At 44.5% G+C, this 20,338-nt stretch overlaps 1 protein-coding gene across 1 annotated transcript in view; it reads left to right on the top strand.

The window, feature by feature from the left end:
• gphna (gephyrin a) overlaps nt 1-20,338 on the top strand; it is a 97,186-nt gene that overhangs the window by 59,063 nt on the left and 17,785 nt on the right. Inside the window, exons 18-20 of the mRNA XM_056295475.1 lie at nt 960-1,047; nt 4,016-4,089; nt 6,111-6,175. Of these exons, the coding sequence (XP_056151450.1) occupies nt 960-1,047; nt 4,016-4,089; nt 6,111-6,175 (227 nt within the window). The remainder of the gene's footprint in view (nt 1-959; nt 1,048-4,015; nt 4,090-6,110; nt 6,176-20,338) is intronic.

Below are 20,338 nucleotides of genomic sequence, written 5' to 3'. Positions count from 1 at the left end.
ATGGCTCGGAAGAGTGGGGTAATTGACCGGATACAATTGGGGACAAAAAAGGGGTTAGAAAAAAAAATCTACTAGATCCTATCGATACCAGAGCATGGCTCATACAGTGTGGGTGTTGTCAATATACATGGAACAGCGACCCCCAGTGTTTGATAGGCCCACTGATCAAGTGAGATTTACATTATGTCAAGTCAGTTATTCAATATTTAGACTTGACTAATGCAATGTAAACATTGTGTAAATGTCCTTTATTGATTTTTTTTTTTTCCCTGTGATGGCCTGGCGGCCTGTCCAGGGTGTCTCCCCGCCTGCCACTCAATGACTGCTGGGATAGGCTCCAGCATCCCACAACCCTAATTAGGATAAGCAGCTTGGATAATGGATGGATTTAGGATCCCCCCCCTTTTCTCCCCAATTGTATCCGACCAATCACCCCGGTCTCTGAGCCATCCCGGTCTCTGCTCCGTCCCCTCTGCCGATCCGGGGAGGGCTGCAGACTACCACATGTCTCCTCTGATACATGTGGAGTCACCAGCCGCTTCTTTTCACCTGACAGTGAGGAGTTTCACCAGGGGGGTGTAGTGCGTGGGAGGATCACCATATTCCCCCCCTTTCCCCCCCCTGAACAGGTGCCCCGACCAACCAGAGGAGGCGCTAGTGCAGCGACCGGGACACATACCCACATCCGGCTTCCCACCTGCCGACACGGCCAATTGTGTCTGTAGGGACGCCCGACCAAGCCGGAGGTAACACGGGGATTCGAACCGGCGATCCCCCTGTTGGTAGGCAATGGAGTAGACCGCCACGCCACCTGAACGCCCCCCTTTGTTAATTTTTACTAAACATTGAATAGTTCCTTCATTTTGAGAATGGCTGAAGCCACCAGTCCTGTACTGCCGTGCATATCTCAGACGTTCCCGGAAAACGTAAACATGACACTACTATCACTGTCCTGCCAGTCCTGATGACCTGCTGTCGGCGCTCCACGAGGGAATCAGCCGTGCTGACGTCATCATCACCTCAGGGGGGGTGTCGATGGGAGAGAAGGTACTCACCAGCTAAGTCTGTAACTTGGTCTGTCTTACTTTTGTTGGCATTTTAGTGAGCCACTTAACTTCTGGGTGGTATTATTTTATTCCTCTTTGACCAAAGTGGAAGCGTTTCTGTCTTTTTGTCTATAATGGAACTATAATAGAACTGTGATGGAACTATAATGGAACCATAATAGAACTATAATAGAACTGTAATGGAACTATAATGGAACTATAACTGAACTATAATGGAACTATAACTGAACTGTAATGGAACTATAATGGAACTATAATAGAACTATAATGGAACTATAACTGAACTGTAATGGAACTATAATGGAACTATAATAGAACTATAATGGAATTATAATGGAACTATAATGGAACTATAACTGAACTATAATGGAACTATAATGGAACTATAACTGAACTGTAATGGAACTATAATAGAACTATAATGGAACTATAATGGAACTATAACTGAACTGTAATGGAACTATAATGGAACTATAATAGAACTATAATGGAATTATAATAGTACTGTAATAGTACTATAATAGTACTATAATAGAACTATAATGGAACTATAATGGAACTATAACTGAACTGTAATGGAACTATAATGGAACTATAATAGAACTATAATGGAATTATAATAGAACTATAATAGTAATAGTACTATAATGAAACAGAGAGGAAGAATGGTCTTGTTTATGCTTCTACCTTCAACCCAACAGACACATTTACATATCTGGGAATAGAAATTGTCCCTGAGGTGAATAAGATTGCTCAGTCAAATTATGAGCCCATCCTGGACGCTAGTATTGCTTCGATAGAGCGTTGGACATCCTTACCTATTTCAATGATCGGCAGGATTAATATCCTAAAGATGAATATACTTCCCAAATTTCTTTATTTGTTCCAGAATATCCCCCTACCCCCTCCTTCATCTTTGTTCACGAAAATCAAGAAACTGTTTACGAACTTTATTTGGCAAAATAAACGTCCTAGATTACGTCTATCTTTACTTTATCTACCATATGATCGAGGAGGCCTGAAATGTCCAAATATCCAATGGTATTACTGGGCAGCACAATTAAGGTCGATTATGTTTTACTTCTCATCTGGAAGTCCCCCAGCTTGGATTGATCTGGAAGCCTGCTCTGTTAAACCAGGCTTACCATTGCACCTGTATTTGTATTCAGCAGACCGTAAATATCTGAAGAAAAATACAGACAACCCTATAATATTGAATATGATTGATGTTTGGTTCGATGCTTGTAAGTATTTGAATATAAATATGTCCCGGTCACGCTTCAGTCCTATTTGGGGTAATGCCAATTTCAAACCAGGGCAAAATGATAGGGGATTTATATTATGGGCTGAAAAGGGGTTAAGGAAAGTGCAAGACATGTACAGGGAGGAGGATGAAGTATTCATGTCCTTTGAGGAAATATCTACCAAGTATGACATTCCAAGGAATCATTTTTTCAAATATCTTCAGCTAAGGAGTTTTATATCATCCTGTCAAAGCCATTCATTAGACATTCCTACTATTTCTATATTAGAAGTTGCAGTCACAAAACACTGTTATGATAAAGGTTTAATTTCAACTATGTATGACTTATTTGTATCTGGATCTGATGAATCATCAGAGACAAAACTGAGATTATGGGAGGGAGATATAGAGGAGGAAATATCTTTAGAAGAATGGAGTGAGGCATGTAAAGAGGCCCAGAGACAGACAGTTAGCAGCAACCTAAAGCTTCTACAGTATAAATGGCTGATGCGTACATATATAACTCCTGTTAAATTGCACAAGTTTAAGGACAATATTCCTGATACCTGTATTAAGTGTAGTGAGGCAAGGGGGACGCTGTTTCACTGTAAATGGGAATGTGTGGCAGTGAAAACCTTCTGGCAAGATGTTGTTGATATGATTGATCAAATTTTGTCAAAGAAATTACCATTGAGTCCAAAGCTTTTTATTCTTGGTTTATATCCTACCACCCCACATTTACATAGCAATGAGTTCAGATTTATAGATATGTGTATATTACAAGCAAAACGTGTAATTGCTCTTAATTGGAAAAGTGTTGATGGACCAAGAATTGGTATGTGGGTTAAAGAAATGGCTTCAAACATGTCAATGGAAAAGATAATGTATATTGTTAGACGTAAACAAAGTGTTTTTGATAAAATCTGGGGATTGTTTCTGAACTTCCTAAGACGTAATACTAATGTTGGTAACTTGCTTAATCAAGAACAAGCTCTGGGGGAGTAGAACAACTCTATCTGACTGTTTATATGCGTAAAAGCAACTGAAAAAAACCACACCCTCTAATCAGTCTGTGAAAGAAATTATTGTTATTATTATTTTATTTTATTATTTTTATTAATTGAACTTTTATCTTTATTATCTTCTTTAACCCTGCTTTGAATTGTATTACTTGTTATAGGGACAGGGTTATGGGGGGGGGGGGTAGGGTGAAAATGTTTGCTGCACTGTGCTATTACTTGTTTTGATGTTATTTGCAAACAAAATTCAATAAATATATTGCTTAAAAAAAAAAAAGTACTATAATGGAACTATAATAGAACTGTAATGGAACTATAATGGAACTATAACTGAACTATAATGGAACTATAATAGAACTATAATGGAACTATAATAGAACTATAATGGAATTATAATAGAACTATAATAGTACTATAATAGAACTATAATAGTACTATAATGGAACCATAATGGAACTGCAATGGAACTGTAATGGAACTATAATGGAACTCGTCCCTAGCAAAAAACATAACACACTTCAGATCAACATGTCAAGTTGTAATTCAAATAAACTGCAGTTCAATAACCATTGTTGTCATCGCTCTTTCTGTCTCTCTCTCTGTCTCTCTCTCTCCCTGTCTCTCTTTCTCTCTCTGTCTCTGTCTCTTTCTCTGTCTCTCTCTCTGTCTTTGCGTCTCTTTAACAGGACTACCTTAAGCAGGTGCTTGACATCGACCTTCATGCTCAGATTCACTTTGGACGCGTGTTCATGAAGCCAGGGTGAGATGGGGGAGAGTGTTGGCTGTGACAGATTTGGTTGGGGTGGTTTGGTTGGGGCCGGGGGTGGGGGTGGGACAATACTGGATTGTGTGTGGTCAAAATTGCCGCCAGTTTTTAAACTCTATATTGTGTCACGATAAATAGCCAGTTGAGATATTAATACATTGCATATGTTAGCATGTCTGTTAGCAAACCACTGACACCAAAAGTAACATTTTAACAACTTTAATACTGTAGCGAATTCAGGAGGCAGCCGGGAACCCGCCACAGCCGGGACGCCAACCCGGGTCAGCCGCACCATGAGCAATTACATTAAGCAGTCGACTAAAGGGTCCGACCCGTTAGCCAACGGGCTAGCGAGTCTACACAGCCGTGATCGTTACAATACTATTTTTCAAAAAACTTAAAATGGCCGCTGTCCAACGCCTGTAAATACTGCAACACATCGGTCGTAGTCATGGTGCGTCTGAAACAGTTATTAAACTCTGAAACTCCAAAATGGTCAAAATGACCACCGTGGTCGTTCTAGTAGTTTTTAAAGTTTAAAGTTTTAAAGTAAAGTAGTTGTATTACACAAGAAGAAAAGATGGCACAACTTGTAAGAACTTTTGCACTTGCATTATGTTTGATTACTGCTACTACTTCCAGCTGCTCCCGTTAGGGGGCGCCACAGCGGATCATCCGTTTCCATCTCTTCCTGTCTTCTGCATCTTCCTGAGTCACACCAGCCACCTGCATGTCCTCCCTCACCACATCCATAAACCTCCTCTTTGGCCTTCCTCTTCTCCTCTTCCCTGGCAGCTCCATATCCAGCATCCTTCTCCCAGTATACCCAGCATCTCTCCTCCACACATGTCCAAACCATCTCAATCTTGTCTCTCTTGCTTTGTCTCTAAACCGTCCAACTTGAGCTTTCCCTCTCATATACTTGTCTCTAATCCTGTCCTTCTTCATCACTCCCAGTGAAAATCTCATCATCTTCACCTCTGCCACCTCCAGCTCCTCCTCCTGTCTTTTCATCAGTGCCACTGTCTCCAAACCATATAACATAGCTGGTCTCACTACCATCTTGTAAACCTTCCCTTTAACTCTTGCTGGTACCCTTCTGTCACAAATCACTCCTGACACTCTTCTCCACCCACTCCACCCTGCCTGCACTCTCTTCTTCACCTCTCTTCTGCACTCCCTGTTACTTTGGACAGTTGACTCCAAGTATTTAAACTCATCCACCTTCGTCACCTCTACTCCTTGCATCCTCACCATTCCACTGTCCTCCCTCTCATTCACACATAGGTATTCCGTCTTGTTCCTACTGACTTTCACTGTTCCTCTCTCCAGTGCATACCTCCACCTCTCCAGGCTCTCCTCCACCTGCACCCTACTCTCACTACAGATCACAATGTCATCCACAAACATCATCGTCCATGGAGACTCCTGCCTGATCTCGTCCGTCAACCTGTCCATCACCATTGCAAACAAGAAAGGGCTCAGAGCCGATCCTTGATGTAATCCCACCTCCACCTTGAACCCATCTGTCTTTGCAACCGCACACCTCACCACTGTCACACTTCCCTCATACATATCCTGCAGCACTCCTACATACGTCTTTGCCACCCCTAACTTCCTGATACAATACCACACCTCCTCTCTCGGCACCCTGTCGTATGCTTTCTCGAATTCTACCAAGACACAATGTAACTCCTTCTGGCCTTCTCTATACTTCTCCATCAACATTGATAATGCCAAACTGTTGGGCCTGTGTCTTAAAATAAATGAAAAATAGAGAACTGCTATGGTGTTTTGTCTCCTGCTCACCAAGACGTCCACTGTATCATACTGAATCCAAATTGTGAGCCCTGAATCATGAGACGTATCGAACCGTGAGATTTGCGTATCATCCCACCCCTAGCTGGGGTGGTTTCTCTTTCATTTTTCTATTTAGCACATGTGAAAAATATCCAACTATCTAACTGTACAAAGTCGTGTAAGACAGTAATGAAGTGTCTCCTCCTGTCTTTCAGTCTTCCCACTACCTTTGCCACAGTAGACATCGATGGCGCTCGGAAACTCATCTTTGCTCTTCCAGGTACGATATTTGTGTAAGGTGTGTGTTTCTGTGTGTATTTGCGTGTATGCGTGTAGCCTGTCCAAAGTTCTAGTAAACGGAAACGGCATGAAAACCATTTTTGTCATTGAAAGTAAAACACGGAAGGCAGCCGGAGGGTCTGTTTTTGTGAATGAAGGTGCGCGGTGCAGAGTGCCGTCATCCTCATGGTGCTCAGTCCGCTCGGGGCGTGGCGAGCACAGTTTTTTGGTGTTTCGGTGGTAGAGGCACGCGGCGCGTTTTGGGAACAGGGAGGAATATTTTGTCAGCAGGTGTGGTCGGGGCCGGTGTTGAATGAACCAATCAAATCGCCTCTTTTCCTTCCCTGTGAAAGGATCGCACGCTGCGCTGTGAGCGCTCTGTACGTTTGGTGGTTGAAGCAACGGAGCGCAGTCCAGAGCTCTCCACATACAGCTAAACTTCCTCCCAAGAAGAAACTGGTGTCTTTGAGCGGGAGGTACAGAACTACTCAGAAAACTTGAACCAGGTTTTATTTAAATAAATTGTGTGTCAGAATGTGGTTTTCATGGCAGAACTAAATAACAAGCAAAAAAAACCCTTAATGGTTTATCGGCTGGTGATGCCACCAGAACTAGCCCTACGAGTGGTTGGCGATATCGCGTTCCTCAATAACAGCATCGATGTGGTTTGCCCGGTGGCACAGTGGTTGGCGCTGTCGCCTCACAGCAAGAAGGTCCTGGGTTCGAACCCCGGGGTTGTCCGACCTTGGGGGTCATCCCAGGTCGTCCTCTGTGTGGAATTTGCGTGTTCTCTCCATGTCTGTGGTGGGGTTCCTCCGGGTGCTCCGGTTTCCCCCGCCATCAAAAAGACGTGCATGTTAGGGTTCATACTCCTGTCTGTGCCCCTGAGCAAGGCATGGCAAGACGAACTGTAGTCGGTCCCCGAGCGCTGCACGGCGGCTGCCCACTGCTCCTAGCTACACAGCTGGGATGGGTTAAATGCAGAGAGGAATTGCCCCACGGGGATCAATAAAGTATCTCAAAATCGAAATAAATAAATAAATAACATGGCCTACATTATTTCATTCATTGGAGACAGAGTCAAGGGCGTCAAAGCTCGGAGCCATCCATTCCCTCTTTCAAAGAAGAGGCGTGTACTTGTTTTATTTAGGGATAACAAAGAGAGAACAGGCTTGACATGGTCTTGAAAGCAAGCTGTTAAGTGTAAAAATATAGCGGCCATTTATAAATGGATTGCCCATTTGGATCAACGGTAGGAAGTTGATTTTTAGGTTACAGCATGACAGGTATGACGTGCCACTTTCATGTGTCGCATCACATCTCTCATCAGAGAGAAGACACGGGAGGTAGGCCTACATTCTTTCAAACAACAGTCGGGTAGGTGTTCGCCATTCATTAAGCCTTTCAGCAGGTAGAACTCTATGCTTATAGAGAGATCTAGAAGTCTATTTGGCTCCACCAACCGAAGTGCCAAAGATTGAAAAAGAATTGTGCTCCGTGTGCTGTTGACCTGGTTTGCAGGGTTTTTTGTTTTGCTTTTAGAGCAGGTTTAGCGCTCCTTGATGCTAACATTGCGCCGCACCACTGGATTGACAATGACATACCTCCTACACACCGCCCCTCCCACTTCAGCATGCGGCAAGGCACCAAAATACCTACAAGCGTAGCGCTTGGAGAAAACAAGTATGCCTCAGGAAAATAGCACTTCACTGGTGCAAATCCACATTTCACGCCGGACGCGTGTGCAGAAATGGGGCCCTAAATCTAATTCAAAGCTCTGTCACCTGCTGTCACAGCTCATAGTTGGGAGAAAGCATGGGCATTTTCATTGGGAGTACGTGGAGTCTGATGTGTTGGTTTTCTAATCTAAGGTCATGGGTCATGGTGTATGTGGCATGCTAATCTAAGAGGGACAGCCCACTCATTTAAGTGTATTTACACTTTGTGTGCACAGAAACTCACATAAAGCCTTCTTGGACAGTGAGAAGTGATTTCAAATATCCCTTTCTGATACCAATAACCAGGGGTGTCCTGGTACCCCATCCACTTTGTGCATGTCAAGATAGTTAAAAAAAACCACTACTTACCAATTACTATCTCAAAAATACTAAACTGCCAAGAAGAACTATGAAACCAAATTAAAACAAAATAAATATAAAAAGGTGAAATTGAAATAGGAATTGAAATAATAAACTAAATAATTCATTCATCATCAGCCGCTTCTCCGGGGTGGGGTCGTGGTGGCAGCAAGCTAAGTAGGGCACTCCAGACGTCCCTCCCCCCAGCAACACCCTCCAGCTCCTCCTGGGGGGTCCCAAGGCGTTCCCAGGCCAGATTGGACATGTAGTCCCTCCAGCAAGTTCTGGGTCTTCTCCGGGGTCTCCTCCCAGTTGGCCATACCCGGTAAGCCTCCAAAGGAAGGCGCCAGGAGGCATCCTAATCAGATGCCCGAACCACCTCAGCTGGCTCCTTTCGACGCGAAGGAGCAGCGGCTCTAATCTGCGCTCCCTCCGAATGTCCGAGCTCCTCACCCTAAGACTGAGCCCAGACACCCTACGGAGGAAACTCATTGTATCCGCAATCTCACCCTTTTGATCACTACCCCAAAGCTCATGACCATAGGTGAGGGTTGGAATGAAGACTGACTGGTAAATTGAGAGCTTTGTCTTCTGGCTCAGCTCCCTCTTCACCACAACGGTCCGGTACAACGTCCGTATTACTGCCGATGCTGCACCAATCCGCCTGTCAATCTTCCGCTCCATCCTACCCTCACTCGTGAACAAGACCCCGAGATACTTGAACTCCTTCACTTGAGGCAGCAACTCATCCCCATAAACTAAGTCAACACCAGAAAAGCATTTTGGATAGAATTGCTGTGAACCTAAAAGGTATAAACGTATGATATTTTTTGCAAAATTTTAAAAGTAGGTAGCATTTTATAAAAAAATTTAAAAAAATTGAACAGATTGTTTAGTAATGTGGAGAATCCTGTAAATCCCAAAAATGCTTTGACTCCCAATTTTGCAATTTTTGCTAAATGTGTATACGTTTTTGCATTGTGTAATTTGTCAGTATACATACAGCGGATATAAAAGTCTGCACACCCCTGTTAAAACATGAAACCAAGATAAATCCCGTCAGAACTTTTTCACCTTTAATGTGAAATTTCAACCTATAAAATTCAAGTGAAAAACAAAGTGAAACCTTTTAGGGGGAAAAAATAGAATAATAAAACAATACACTGTTGAAAACTAATACTTCGTTGAAACACCTTTTGATTTTACGACATCACTCAAGTCTTTTTGGGGTAAGAGTCTATCAGCTCGGCACATCTTGACTTGGCAATATTTGCCCACTCTTTCCTGCAAAAAACGTTCTAGCGCCGTCAAATTGTGAGGTCATCTCCTGGGCACCTCCCTCTTCAGGCCACCCCACAGATTTTCCAGTTTGATTCATGTCTGGGCTCTGGCTGGGCCGTTCCAAAACACAGATCTTCTTTTGGTGACGCCATCCCCTTGTTGATTCGGATGTATGCTTTCTAGCAGACGCCTGAAGATTTTGTGCCAAAAATGGACTGGTATTTGGAGCTATTCGGTTCCTGCTGAAGAAACGCGGCCCCAAAGCATGATGCTGCCACCCCCATGCTTCACCCTGGGTATGGTGTTCTTTTGGTGGTGTGTTGTTTTCATGCCAAACAAACCTTTTGGAATTATGACAAAAAAGTTCAACCTTGGTCTCATCAGACCATAACACATTTTTCCAACAAGGTGTTGGGAGACTGGGTGTATCTGCTTGCAAAATGTAGCAGGGCTTGGCTGTTTTCTTTTCGTGTGAAAAGGCTTCCATCTTGCCACCCTACCACATAGCCCACACGTGAAGAATACGGGAGATTGTTGTCACATGTAGGGAGCGACCAGTACTCGCCAGAAATTCCTGCAGCTCCTTTAATGTTGTCGTGGGCCTCTTGGCAGCCTCCCCGACCAGTTTTCTCCTTTTCTTCTCATCAATTTTGGAGAGACGTCCTGCTTTTGGTGATGTCACTGTTGTGCCATATTTTCTCCACTTCTTGATGATTGTCGTCACTGTGGTCCATGGTATATCTAATAATTTGGAAATTCTTCTGTACCCCTCTCCTGATCAACAACGAGATCCCGTTCATGCTTTGTAAGCTGTTCGTGGGCCATGGCTTCTGCAGTTGGAGGCAACCAAGAAGATGTCAGGAGAATCCTACAGGAACAGCTGAACTTTGTCTGGGGTTAATCAGTCACTTAACTGATGGCAGGTGTATACTAACTACTATTAAACATGAGCTGGAATGAGATCGGTTAATTCTGAACACAGCTACATCCCCAATTATAAAAGGGTGTGCGCACTTATGCTGCCAGGTTATTGTAATTTTTGCATTTTTTCCCCCCTCTGGAAATAAGATGGTGGCACGCCGCAGTGCAGCAGCTTCCCTGGCTCCCGGTCATGGTGTAATGAGTGTTAGGGATTCTCCTCTTAATGTGACAGCAGATTGCATTGGGACCTGAGTACTTTAATGAAGAACATGTTCTGGAATGATAATAAAAGGATCCTTATCCTTATAGGGTGCAATTTCAAACCAAGAAAAGAAAAAGTGACAAAAGATCTGACATAATTTTTACTGGTTTCATTTTTTTACGTCAGAAAAAAACTGCCATTTTAACAGGGGCGTGTAGACTTTTTATATCCTCTATATATGTTCAAATCAGAAGAGAGGGAAAGAATTAAAGCTGCCAGCAATGATTATGAGGCGACCCGACTGTAAAACCTTTTTAGGCCGAGCTCATGAAGCTGAGACAGCGCATTGCTCGCCGTGCCTCAGCTTCATACGTTCTATGGGTTATTCTCAATCACGTGACTTTTTCCCTGACAACGAACAGCTCCGCCATGTTGGAGGACAGCCAGACCTTAGCAACCGCTGTCAACACTGAAGTTCTCATCGTCCACCTGTGTTTACAAGAACGAAAGTCTAAGCGAAAGTGGTACGTACGGAAATAGAACGTCACAGTTGTGATCCACTCTTCGAAAAATAGTTTGCAAAATACATTTTACAAAGTTCTGGCCGAACGGCGAGAAGGATCAGATTCGACCCACGGGAACAGCGCAGAAATGAACCACTGTAAAATATGTTCCGTATGAATCACACCTCGAAACACGTTCTGTCCCTCTGACTGTTCAGAACACGTTTAGCACCGCGCAGTGACAGCAACATCCTATGGATTGGAGCTGTTGTCCTTCAATGTGGCGGCGTGTATTGCTGTCAAATGATATGTGACGTCATCATGACGCTTGTCGTGTTAAAAATGATTCTCATATTACGTCACATATCACGTGTTTTGTCCTCCAACATGGCGGATGTGTTGCCGTCACGTGATATGTGACGTAATATGACACTAACCCATATGTGCAGCTTATTGAAAATTAGGGCGTCCAGGTGGCGTGGCGGATATTGTTCCAGTACCCTTATTTAAAATATTGCACACATCTATTTATCAATTCCCATAACTTATTGGTTTTGATTTATAAGGTTTTAGGTGACGGCCATGCCCCCAAGTTCATTGCTTAAATGGCTGGCGGACATGCCAACATGTACCCTGGGGCTCTGCTGAATGATGGAGGCTAAGCAGGTGTGGCCTTGGGTAGTACCTGGATGGGAGACCTCCTGGGTAAACTGAGTTATTGCTGGAAGTGGTGTTGGTCGTCCAGTAGGGGGCAGTCTTCCCTCTGTTCCTTTTTTTTTTTTAGTTGCAGTGATGGGGACACTGTGCTGTAGGAGATGCCGTCCTTCGGATGAGACGTTAAACCGAGGTCCTGACTCACTGTGGTCATTAAAGATCTCATGGCACTTACAGCAAAGAGTAGAGGGTTCCGCGGTGTCTTGGCGAAATTCTCAACCTGGCTCTCTCCATCTGGCCACCTAATCATCCCCCCATGTAATTGGCTCAATGATTCCTCACTGTCAACGGCCAAGAGGTCACTTCAATGAGTGATGAAATGTTTCTCTCAATAAACGTTGTGTCCAGATGAACTGATTCAACTTTCTTTGAAATTTTTATGAGCTCTTCTTTGAAATCTAATTAGCTTGGAGAGGGTTACCTAGTAGCCATTTAATGCTGAATTTAGTAGCTCACTCTTGACAAATAGCTAAACCTACCCATCAAGTTTTGTGACTCTAGCTTTTACCAGGCAAGAGGTACAAGCCACAATGCAGAAAAATAACTAGGAAATGTACGTTTGCTGTAGAAAATGTGTGGGCTAGCTGAAAGCAAAGCTGAAATGTCTGTTAAGCTTCATTATTATAGTAACAAACAAAAAAAAAGCTGCTCCGAGATATCAGGAATACCGTGTGCAGCAGATGCAAGGATGTGCCAGGTGGTTGCTAGGTCGTTACTTGGCGGTTACACGGGATTAATTGAACGGGGTCGTGTGGATCTCATATTGCACAGATGACTAATTACATTAGAAAGAAAGAAATATGCAAGAGAGCGTGATTAGTGAGTCAGCCGTCCCACTAAATATAACGCTTATAAACTTTGCCCCAGGCTTAATTAATTTGCCAGTAGTGTGGCCGTGTATTGCATTATCCTGGTCCAGTGGTTTACTTTCTCTGCCTATGTGACAGCTCTCTCCGTGGTCCTAGCCCTTGGTCCCACTCTGGTCATCGTGGCCTTGCTCACCTCAGTTTACCTCGGTCTGTGTTAAATGGTGCCATGACATCTGTTAGACCACTAGTCTACCCACGGATGCCTACCGGTTTAAACTATGCTCACCCTTTTCCTGCTTCCTGCTCCTCAGCAGACCACATCTTACTGCCACAATGTTGTCCATTTCTGTTTGTCTCCACTATCCCTGGGTATCTACCTAGCATGCAGAATGTCAGAGACCCCGCTCTCTGCTACTACAGCGCAGCAGGCTTTTACTTTCGTGGTGTCAGAAATAGACATGAATTATTGCAATGCCAAGCTTGAATTTAGCCTTACATGTTTGCATCATGACAAGGCCGTAATGTCATCACAGTTAATCAAAGAAAGCTTCTGTTGTGTCCTGTGGCCTTAGTCCTGGTCCCTGGTTTGTGTGTGCTGCAGTCTTGTGCTCTGTATGTATTCCTGTTGTGATTAAAGGTAACTTCAGCTTCAGAGAGACTGGCCCCTCTCTGCTGGAGGCCGTCGCCCCGAGTGACAGCGAGGCCAGCCAGCCACTGCCCCCTCCACCTAGAGGAAGTAGGTCCTACCCTCTAACCCCAAGTAGCCCCAAAACGACCTCAAATCCAATGAAACTACCTCCCTTCCCATTTAAATTAGGTCATCATGTAACCCTCAAAGATCCCTAGATGCCCTTCCAACACCACAAATCCTTCCCTGTCTGCTTGGAGGAACTATTTTATAATCCAGAGCCCCAGTGAACCCTAAATGATGTTAAGTCCAACCTCCTCGCCTGCTGGAAGAAGGTCATAGCCTGCAACCATTAACGATACCACAATGACCTCTAACCCCCAAAATCCCTCCTTTGTTTGCCAACAGGAATTACAGTGCCATGAAAAACTATGCAGCTATTGTGATTTTTATTTTAAATTCACATCGGATGTGTTCACATTGAATTTTCAGTGAATGATTCAACTGCTTTATTGGGAAAGTCAAAGAATTGATGAGACCAAAGTTCGGCAGTTTATCTGTTAAAGGGGTCGGCCCCCTTTAGTCGAGCGGTTAAGTGATGTCGCCTTGTGGTGCAGTAGACCTCGGATCGACTCTCGCAGCGGGCGGAAATATGCTTGGTTACATGGGTGGCAGCGGTGGGATCCGGAAGCGTGCAGATCCTCATAAGTCTCTTCGGAGCGTGGGATTAACGAAGTGCGAGGGTGCGCTTCCGGGAGAGTGTGACTACTGTAACCTACAAAAAGACTCACTGGCCCATCGCCAGGGGGTCGGCCCCCTTTATGGAATTTCGTTTCTTCTGTGTACGTAGTACATAATATGAAATGACAAATAAATTGTTCCTGAATTGTTCCTAAGATGTAAATGTACAGAAAGGGTGTATTTCTTAGTTATTTTCCTAGTAGGTTTTTCTTACCAGTTTTAATTTTATAGAAGAGGAGGGCACCATCTGCGTTTTTTACTTCCCTTTTTGAATCCCTGGCATCAAATGCCATTCTTAATTGATGCTGGTGTCCAAAACTGCTACACAATTGTGAAGAAGAAAAGGTCTTTCGCTGGTGGAAAATGGTGGCGCGAACTCACGTTTGCGATGGCCTCACTCAGTTCCGACTGTGCAGGGTCTTTATCCATGTCTACGTTTGCGTCTGAGTTTGTGTCATCGTGTGAAGAATTATGTCTGTGATCGTCGATTTCATTTGACGGCTGGGAGAGCTGGCGTTGGACCTGCTGGGAGAGCTTGGTCTGCTGTGTCCTGTGGGCCCAGGGACCACGGCCCTGTCTGGAGCTGCATGTGAAGAGGAAACACCGAGGGTGGTCTGACTGGATACGGAAGCAGGGCAGGCTAAGCTAACTTCTAGCCCGTGCAGACCGGCAGTTCCAATAACACCGAGGGCGGTCTGGTGGCGGCCTCGCCTAGCGTCAACTGTGTTTTTGTCTGCATCTACATATGTGTCGTCGTGTGGAGTGTGGGAGAGGTGGATCAAAGGTGTCTGGCATTGGATCGGCTGGGAGAGCCTGGTCTGCTGCATCCAGTGGGCCCAGGGACCAAGGCCCTGCCTAGAGCTGCACTCAAAGAGGAAACACCGAGGGCGGCCTGACAGGACGTGGAAGTGGGGCAGGCTAAGCTAACTGCTAGCCCATGCACACCGGTGGTTCCGACGGTCATCCTGGCCGGCGTTCGTTCTCTGCACAGTGGAATTTTTTGGACTTTGTTGCAAATTTACTGAATGGACTGTGTTGCTGACTGTGCTTTTTATTTATTTATCTATTTATTTGCTTTGTTCTCTCCGTTTTTGTATGTTTTCGGTGGTGTCGTTTTGTGTTGGATATGTGATTTTTGTCTCTTGTGTTGCACTGCTGTGGGCTGGGAGAAACGAAATTTCATCTCTTTCGTGTACGAAAGTACATGAATGAGATGACAATAAGTTGCTCCTGATTCTTATACCCTTGAAGTCTTGTAACGATAGTCAAGATGTAGTGGAATGAACCCCGGTCAGGCAGGTAGGTAAGCAGAGTTTACCCACCTAATATAACGGTGGTTACTCGTTCTTTATATATCAACACTCTTACACATAATATGTTTATCTCTCCAGCTTATTATCTGTCGTGCGTAGTCCATCTCCAGAGGCGTTCACAGGGAACATGTGTGCCAGTGCTCGCTGCATTGCGGCTCATCAGACGCCACTCGCTAGCTGTTGGAAGAGCTTGCGAAATAGGTGAACGCATACAAGCAAGCAAAATAGGTTTACAAAGATCAAAACAATGAACGATCGCAACACGAAAATAACATTTATGTCGCTGTCGTGGCGACATTTTCCAGCACACCTGGTATGCCCGCTTGATTTGGAATATGTAGTGGTTTATTTATTCATTTGGATCCTCCCCAGTTTTGTACTTGGCCATTTACCATACTTTTCGAGCCGTTCCGGTCGCTGCTCCACCCCCTCTGCCGATCCGGGGAGGGCTGCAGACTACCACATGCCTCCTCCCATACATGTGGAGTCACAAGCCGCCTCTTTTCACCTGACAGCGAGGAGTTTCGCCAGGCGGAGCGTAGCGCATGGGAGGATCATGCTGTTCCCCCCCAGTTCCCTCTCCCACCCGAACATGCGCCCCGACCGACCAGAGGAGGCGCTAGTGCAGCGACCAGGACACATACCCACACCCGGCTTCCCACCCACAGACACGGCCAATTGTGTCTGTAAGGACGCCCGACCGAGCCGGAGGCAACACAGGGATTCGAGCCGCTGATCCCTGTGTTGGTAGGCAACGGTACAGACCACGCTATGCTACCCGGATGCCCCACGTCACTTTGTTTTAAGGGGGCATCCCCTTACGTCTCCCACTCAAGTCAACGCGGCAACCATACCAACATGTACCCTGGCTCTGCCAAATGACGGAAGCAGGTGTGTGCTTGGCTAGTACTCGGATGGGAGACCTCCCGGGAAAAACTGAGTTGCTGCTGGAAGGGGTGTTGGTGGGCCAGTACGGGGCAGTCTTCCCTCTGGCCCTAATAACAACAACAACTATCAAATCCCAATGTCCCAGTGCAGTGACAGGGACACTGTGCTGTAGGAGATGCCGTCCTTCGGGTGAGACGGTAAACCGAGGTCCTGACTCACTGTGGTCATTAAAGATCACATGACACTTATAGCAAAGAGTGGGGGGTCCCCCGGTGTCCTGGCAAAATTCCTAACCTGGCTCTCTCCATCTGGCCACCTCATCATCCCCCATGTGGTTGGCTCAATGATTCCTCCCTCTCCACCTCAAGCTGATGTGTGGTGAGCGTTCTGGTGCAAAATGGCTGCCGTGCATCACCCAGGTGGCGCTACACATTGGTGGCGGTTGAGGTGAGTTTCCCCCTTCAGTGTGAAGTGCGTTGGGTGTCTAGAAAAGCGCTATGTATATTATTATTATAACCTCTTGGAATATGCCTCCAGAAAATTGCTTCCCTGCGATTGGCTCTTTGTAATGTCAGTGTCTTGTCAGGAAGACAGCACAGGAAATTTGGAGATTGCTAGATCAGATGTTCCTTAATTGTTTACCTCAGGTTCTCTGGCTGGTGTACCTTGTCCTCGTCTCTTCTGGACACGTGGTGTCACGTCGTAGCACTCAGCACAAACGCTAAACCGGGCTCAACGTCAAGCAGCGTGCCCTCTGAGCTGGGCAGGGGCCAGCTGCAGGCCCTCCGTTTGGGCGCTCTCGGATCTGCAGACACAGCGGCTCCGCACGTTCCCACAGCAGATATCTCATGTGGAGATCCTTATTTCTGCACATGCACACAGCAAGAAAAACAAGGGGCTTTTCTTGTTTTTGCTCTCCATTCATTTCCGTTGCTTTTGTAAACCGAGTCCAAAAACATACTTCCGAATAAATGTGAAGCAGGTGAACCCAGCAGCCGAACTGCCAAAGACTTTGCGGCATTTATGTATTTATTTTGTCAGTTGGACAAAAAATAAAACAGATTTTGCTGGGCTGTCAAGAAATGTAAAAGAAATTCCCCAACGGAACTCGAACCTCTAATCGCCGTACCGCAACGCAGTTATAACCTGGGCTACAAGAGCCTTTGTGTGTTGTGATCTCTAACCTAGTCACAACTTAACACTAGTACGGTGTACTTTACTACTCAAACAGTATTAGTTTTTACGAAGCTGCTGGTATCACTCACCCTGTTTACACTGGGGTTTAAAATGCCTTTTAGGCGATCAGATCCCGAGTGGACAGCGAGACACATCCCCGTTTACACCTGTGTCTATCATGCGTCTCCAAACGCGTCCTGCTGACCACTTGTGATCAGATTTTGTTACTCCGAAGAAGAAGAAGAAGATTTTGCTACTGTCTGTGTCGCTTCCGCTACAAGGTCAAAGGGCATCAGTCAAGCGCCAGACTTGCCGACTAGCTGTGAAAACAGTAGCTAAAGTTTGAAGAGGTTTCAAGCACTAATATACATGTATGGACTATTCCAGCTGTTGAGACTGGCAGGACTGATTCTTCTGCCCAAATGGAGGTCAGGCGTCTCGTTTCACTTGTACTTCAACCACCTACACCCTCCCTTCTCTCCATTATTTGGAAAGTTGGTGCGCTGTTACCAAAATCACCACCACATCCTGCATTGATGACGTATTTTCCTGTTGCATCCTTGTCAGGACGCATCAGGACACATTAGCGTTTACACTACAAAACACATGTGGTCAAACGCGTCCCAGACCACCTCGGCAAGTGGTTTGAGTAACCGGTTCACAAAACGTTTTGGTGGTCGTTTACACTTGTATTTAGCGCCGTTCACTTGTGAGCCGATAGCAAAAAAAAAACGCATTTTAAAACCAAGTGTAAACGGGGTGACTGATTAACGCTCCTTCAACTAAAGACGACAGAACAGTTAGTGAAATTGCCTGGTGTAGCAACTGTTGGGAAAGAAAAATCACTTACTGATGGCGCTCCGTTGCACATGGTTGCCTTTGTCTGTTCTTGGCCATAATGTGCTTGATGGGACAGAGTTTGAATTTGGTCCTTTATCTTAGAATAGGACCAAAGGTAATATTATCTCAAGGACATAAAATGGTATAAATATGAACATGCATTCATTATACAATGATCATAGAGGCTAGCAAGCAAGAGCTTCCTGTAAGCAAAAAAAAAAAGAAAAAAAGCTGAGCCGTGTCAAACAGATGGATTATCTATTTTCTTTTCTCTTGGATTCCCCACCCCCCTTTTCCCCCTAATTGTATCTGGCCGACTACCCCACTCTTCCAAGCCATCCCGGTCGCTGTTCCTCCCCCTCTGCAAATCCGAGGAAGGCTGCAGACTACCACATGCCTCCTCTGATGGGCCCTGACAGAAATATCATTAGCACCATGTCTCACTTTGACCCTGTAGACCTTAAAAGTCTAGACAGGAGCTCTTGGGCACCTCAAGTCCTCCACCTGCTGCTTGGATCCTCTCCCTACCACATTTAAAAAAAATGTTTTTAATTGCTTAGCACATGATGTTTTAGAAATTATTAATAGTTCTCTTCAGGCAGGTATATTTCCTGCAGCACTTAGAACAACGGTCATTAAACCACTTCTGAAGAAGAGCAACCTTGATGCGACAGTTACTGCCCACAATTATAATAGAACTATAGGCCCATCTCCAATTTACCATTCCCCAGCAAAATACTTGAAAAAGAAAAACAGTTTATTCTCAGCTTAATAAGTGTTTAACATCAAACAACCTTCAAGCCATTTATCAATCAGGTTTTCAATCTCACCATAGCACAGAAACAGCACTTATCAAAGTTGTGAACAATCTGCATATGAACACGGATTCTAAAATTGTCTGTTCCAGACAATTCATTGAGCATGATATTTTACAAGAGAAATTAGAAAAATGGGTCGGCCTCAGGACAGGCAGTTCTTTGTGTCTATTTGAGACTTTTCCACGGACAAAGTGGGTAAAATGTGTGGGGTACCCCAAGGTTCGATTCTTGGACCATTGCTGTTTAATGTCTATATACTCCCACTTGCACATGTTATACAGAAACACAAAATAAATTACCATAATTATGCAGAGGATTCACAACTGTACATAGCCCTATCTCCTGATGGCCTAGAGCCCATAAGTTCCCTAACTCAGTGTATTGATGATATTAATCTATGGATGTCAGAGAACTTTTTACAATAGAACAAAGACAAGACAGAAATACTTATATGTGGTGCAAAGACTCAGAGACAGAGAATTGCAGCTCATCTCAGCTCTCTGTCTCTGGAGTGCAAAGGTGAAGCTAGAAATCTTGGTGTAATCATAGACGGTGATCTAAATTTTAAGAGCCACATCAATCATCTCACAAGATCAGCCTTCTACCATCTTAGAAACATTTATGAACTAAAGGGCTTTCTATCAATATCAGACTGTGAGAAATTAATCCATGCATTTATAACAAGTAGACTAGACTACTGTAATGGACTATTCGCTGGCCTCCCAAAATCAGTTGTGCGCCAACTCCAATTAATTCAAAATGCAGCAGCAGGTGTTCTCACCAAAACTAAAAAGTAAGAGCACATTACACCTGTTCTTAGACCTCTGCATTGGCTCCCCGTTAAAACTAGAATTGATTTTAAAATTCTGTTAATTGTATACAAAGCGCTAAATGGCCTCACACCACACTATATAAAAGACATGCTAATTACTTACAAACCAGCAAGAACTCTCAGGACCGATAGCAGTGGTCTTTTAACCATCCCCCGTGCTAGGTCTAGAGCAGGGGAAGCTGCATTTTCTATTTATGCCCCAAGTAGATGGAATGCCCTGCCTGAGGACCTGAGAGAGCCCCCCACACTGGACTCGTTAAAAAGCAGGTTAAAAACCTTACTTTTTAAAACAGCCTACAGCTAAGTTCATAGCGTGTGTGTGTGTGTGTGTGTGTTGTATATTTTGCTATTTTTATATATTCTGCCCCAACTGTTGTTACTTTTAATTAATCAGTTTTTTATGGCACTTTTATTATTTTA

Source organism: Lampris incognitus, chromosome 16 (genome assembly GCF_029633865.1).
Source record: "Lampris incognitus isolate fLamInc1 chromosome 16, fLamInc1.hap2, whole genome shotgun sequence".
Classification (NCBI taxonomy): Eukaryota; Metazoa; Chordata; class Actinopteri; order Lampriformes; family Lampridae; genus Lampris; species Lampris incognitus.
Note: the sequence above shows the minus strand (reverse complement) of the source record. Positions and strands in the feature narration are given on the sequence as shown.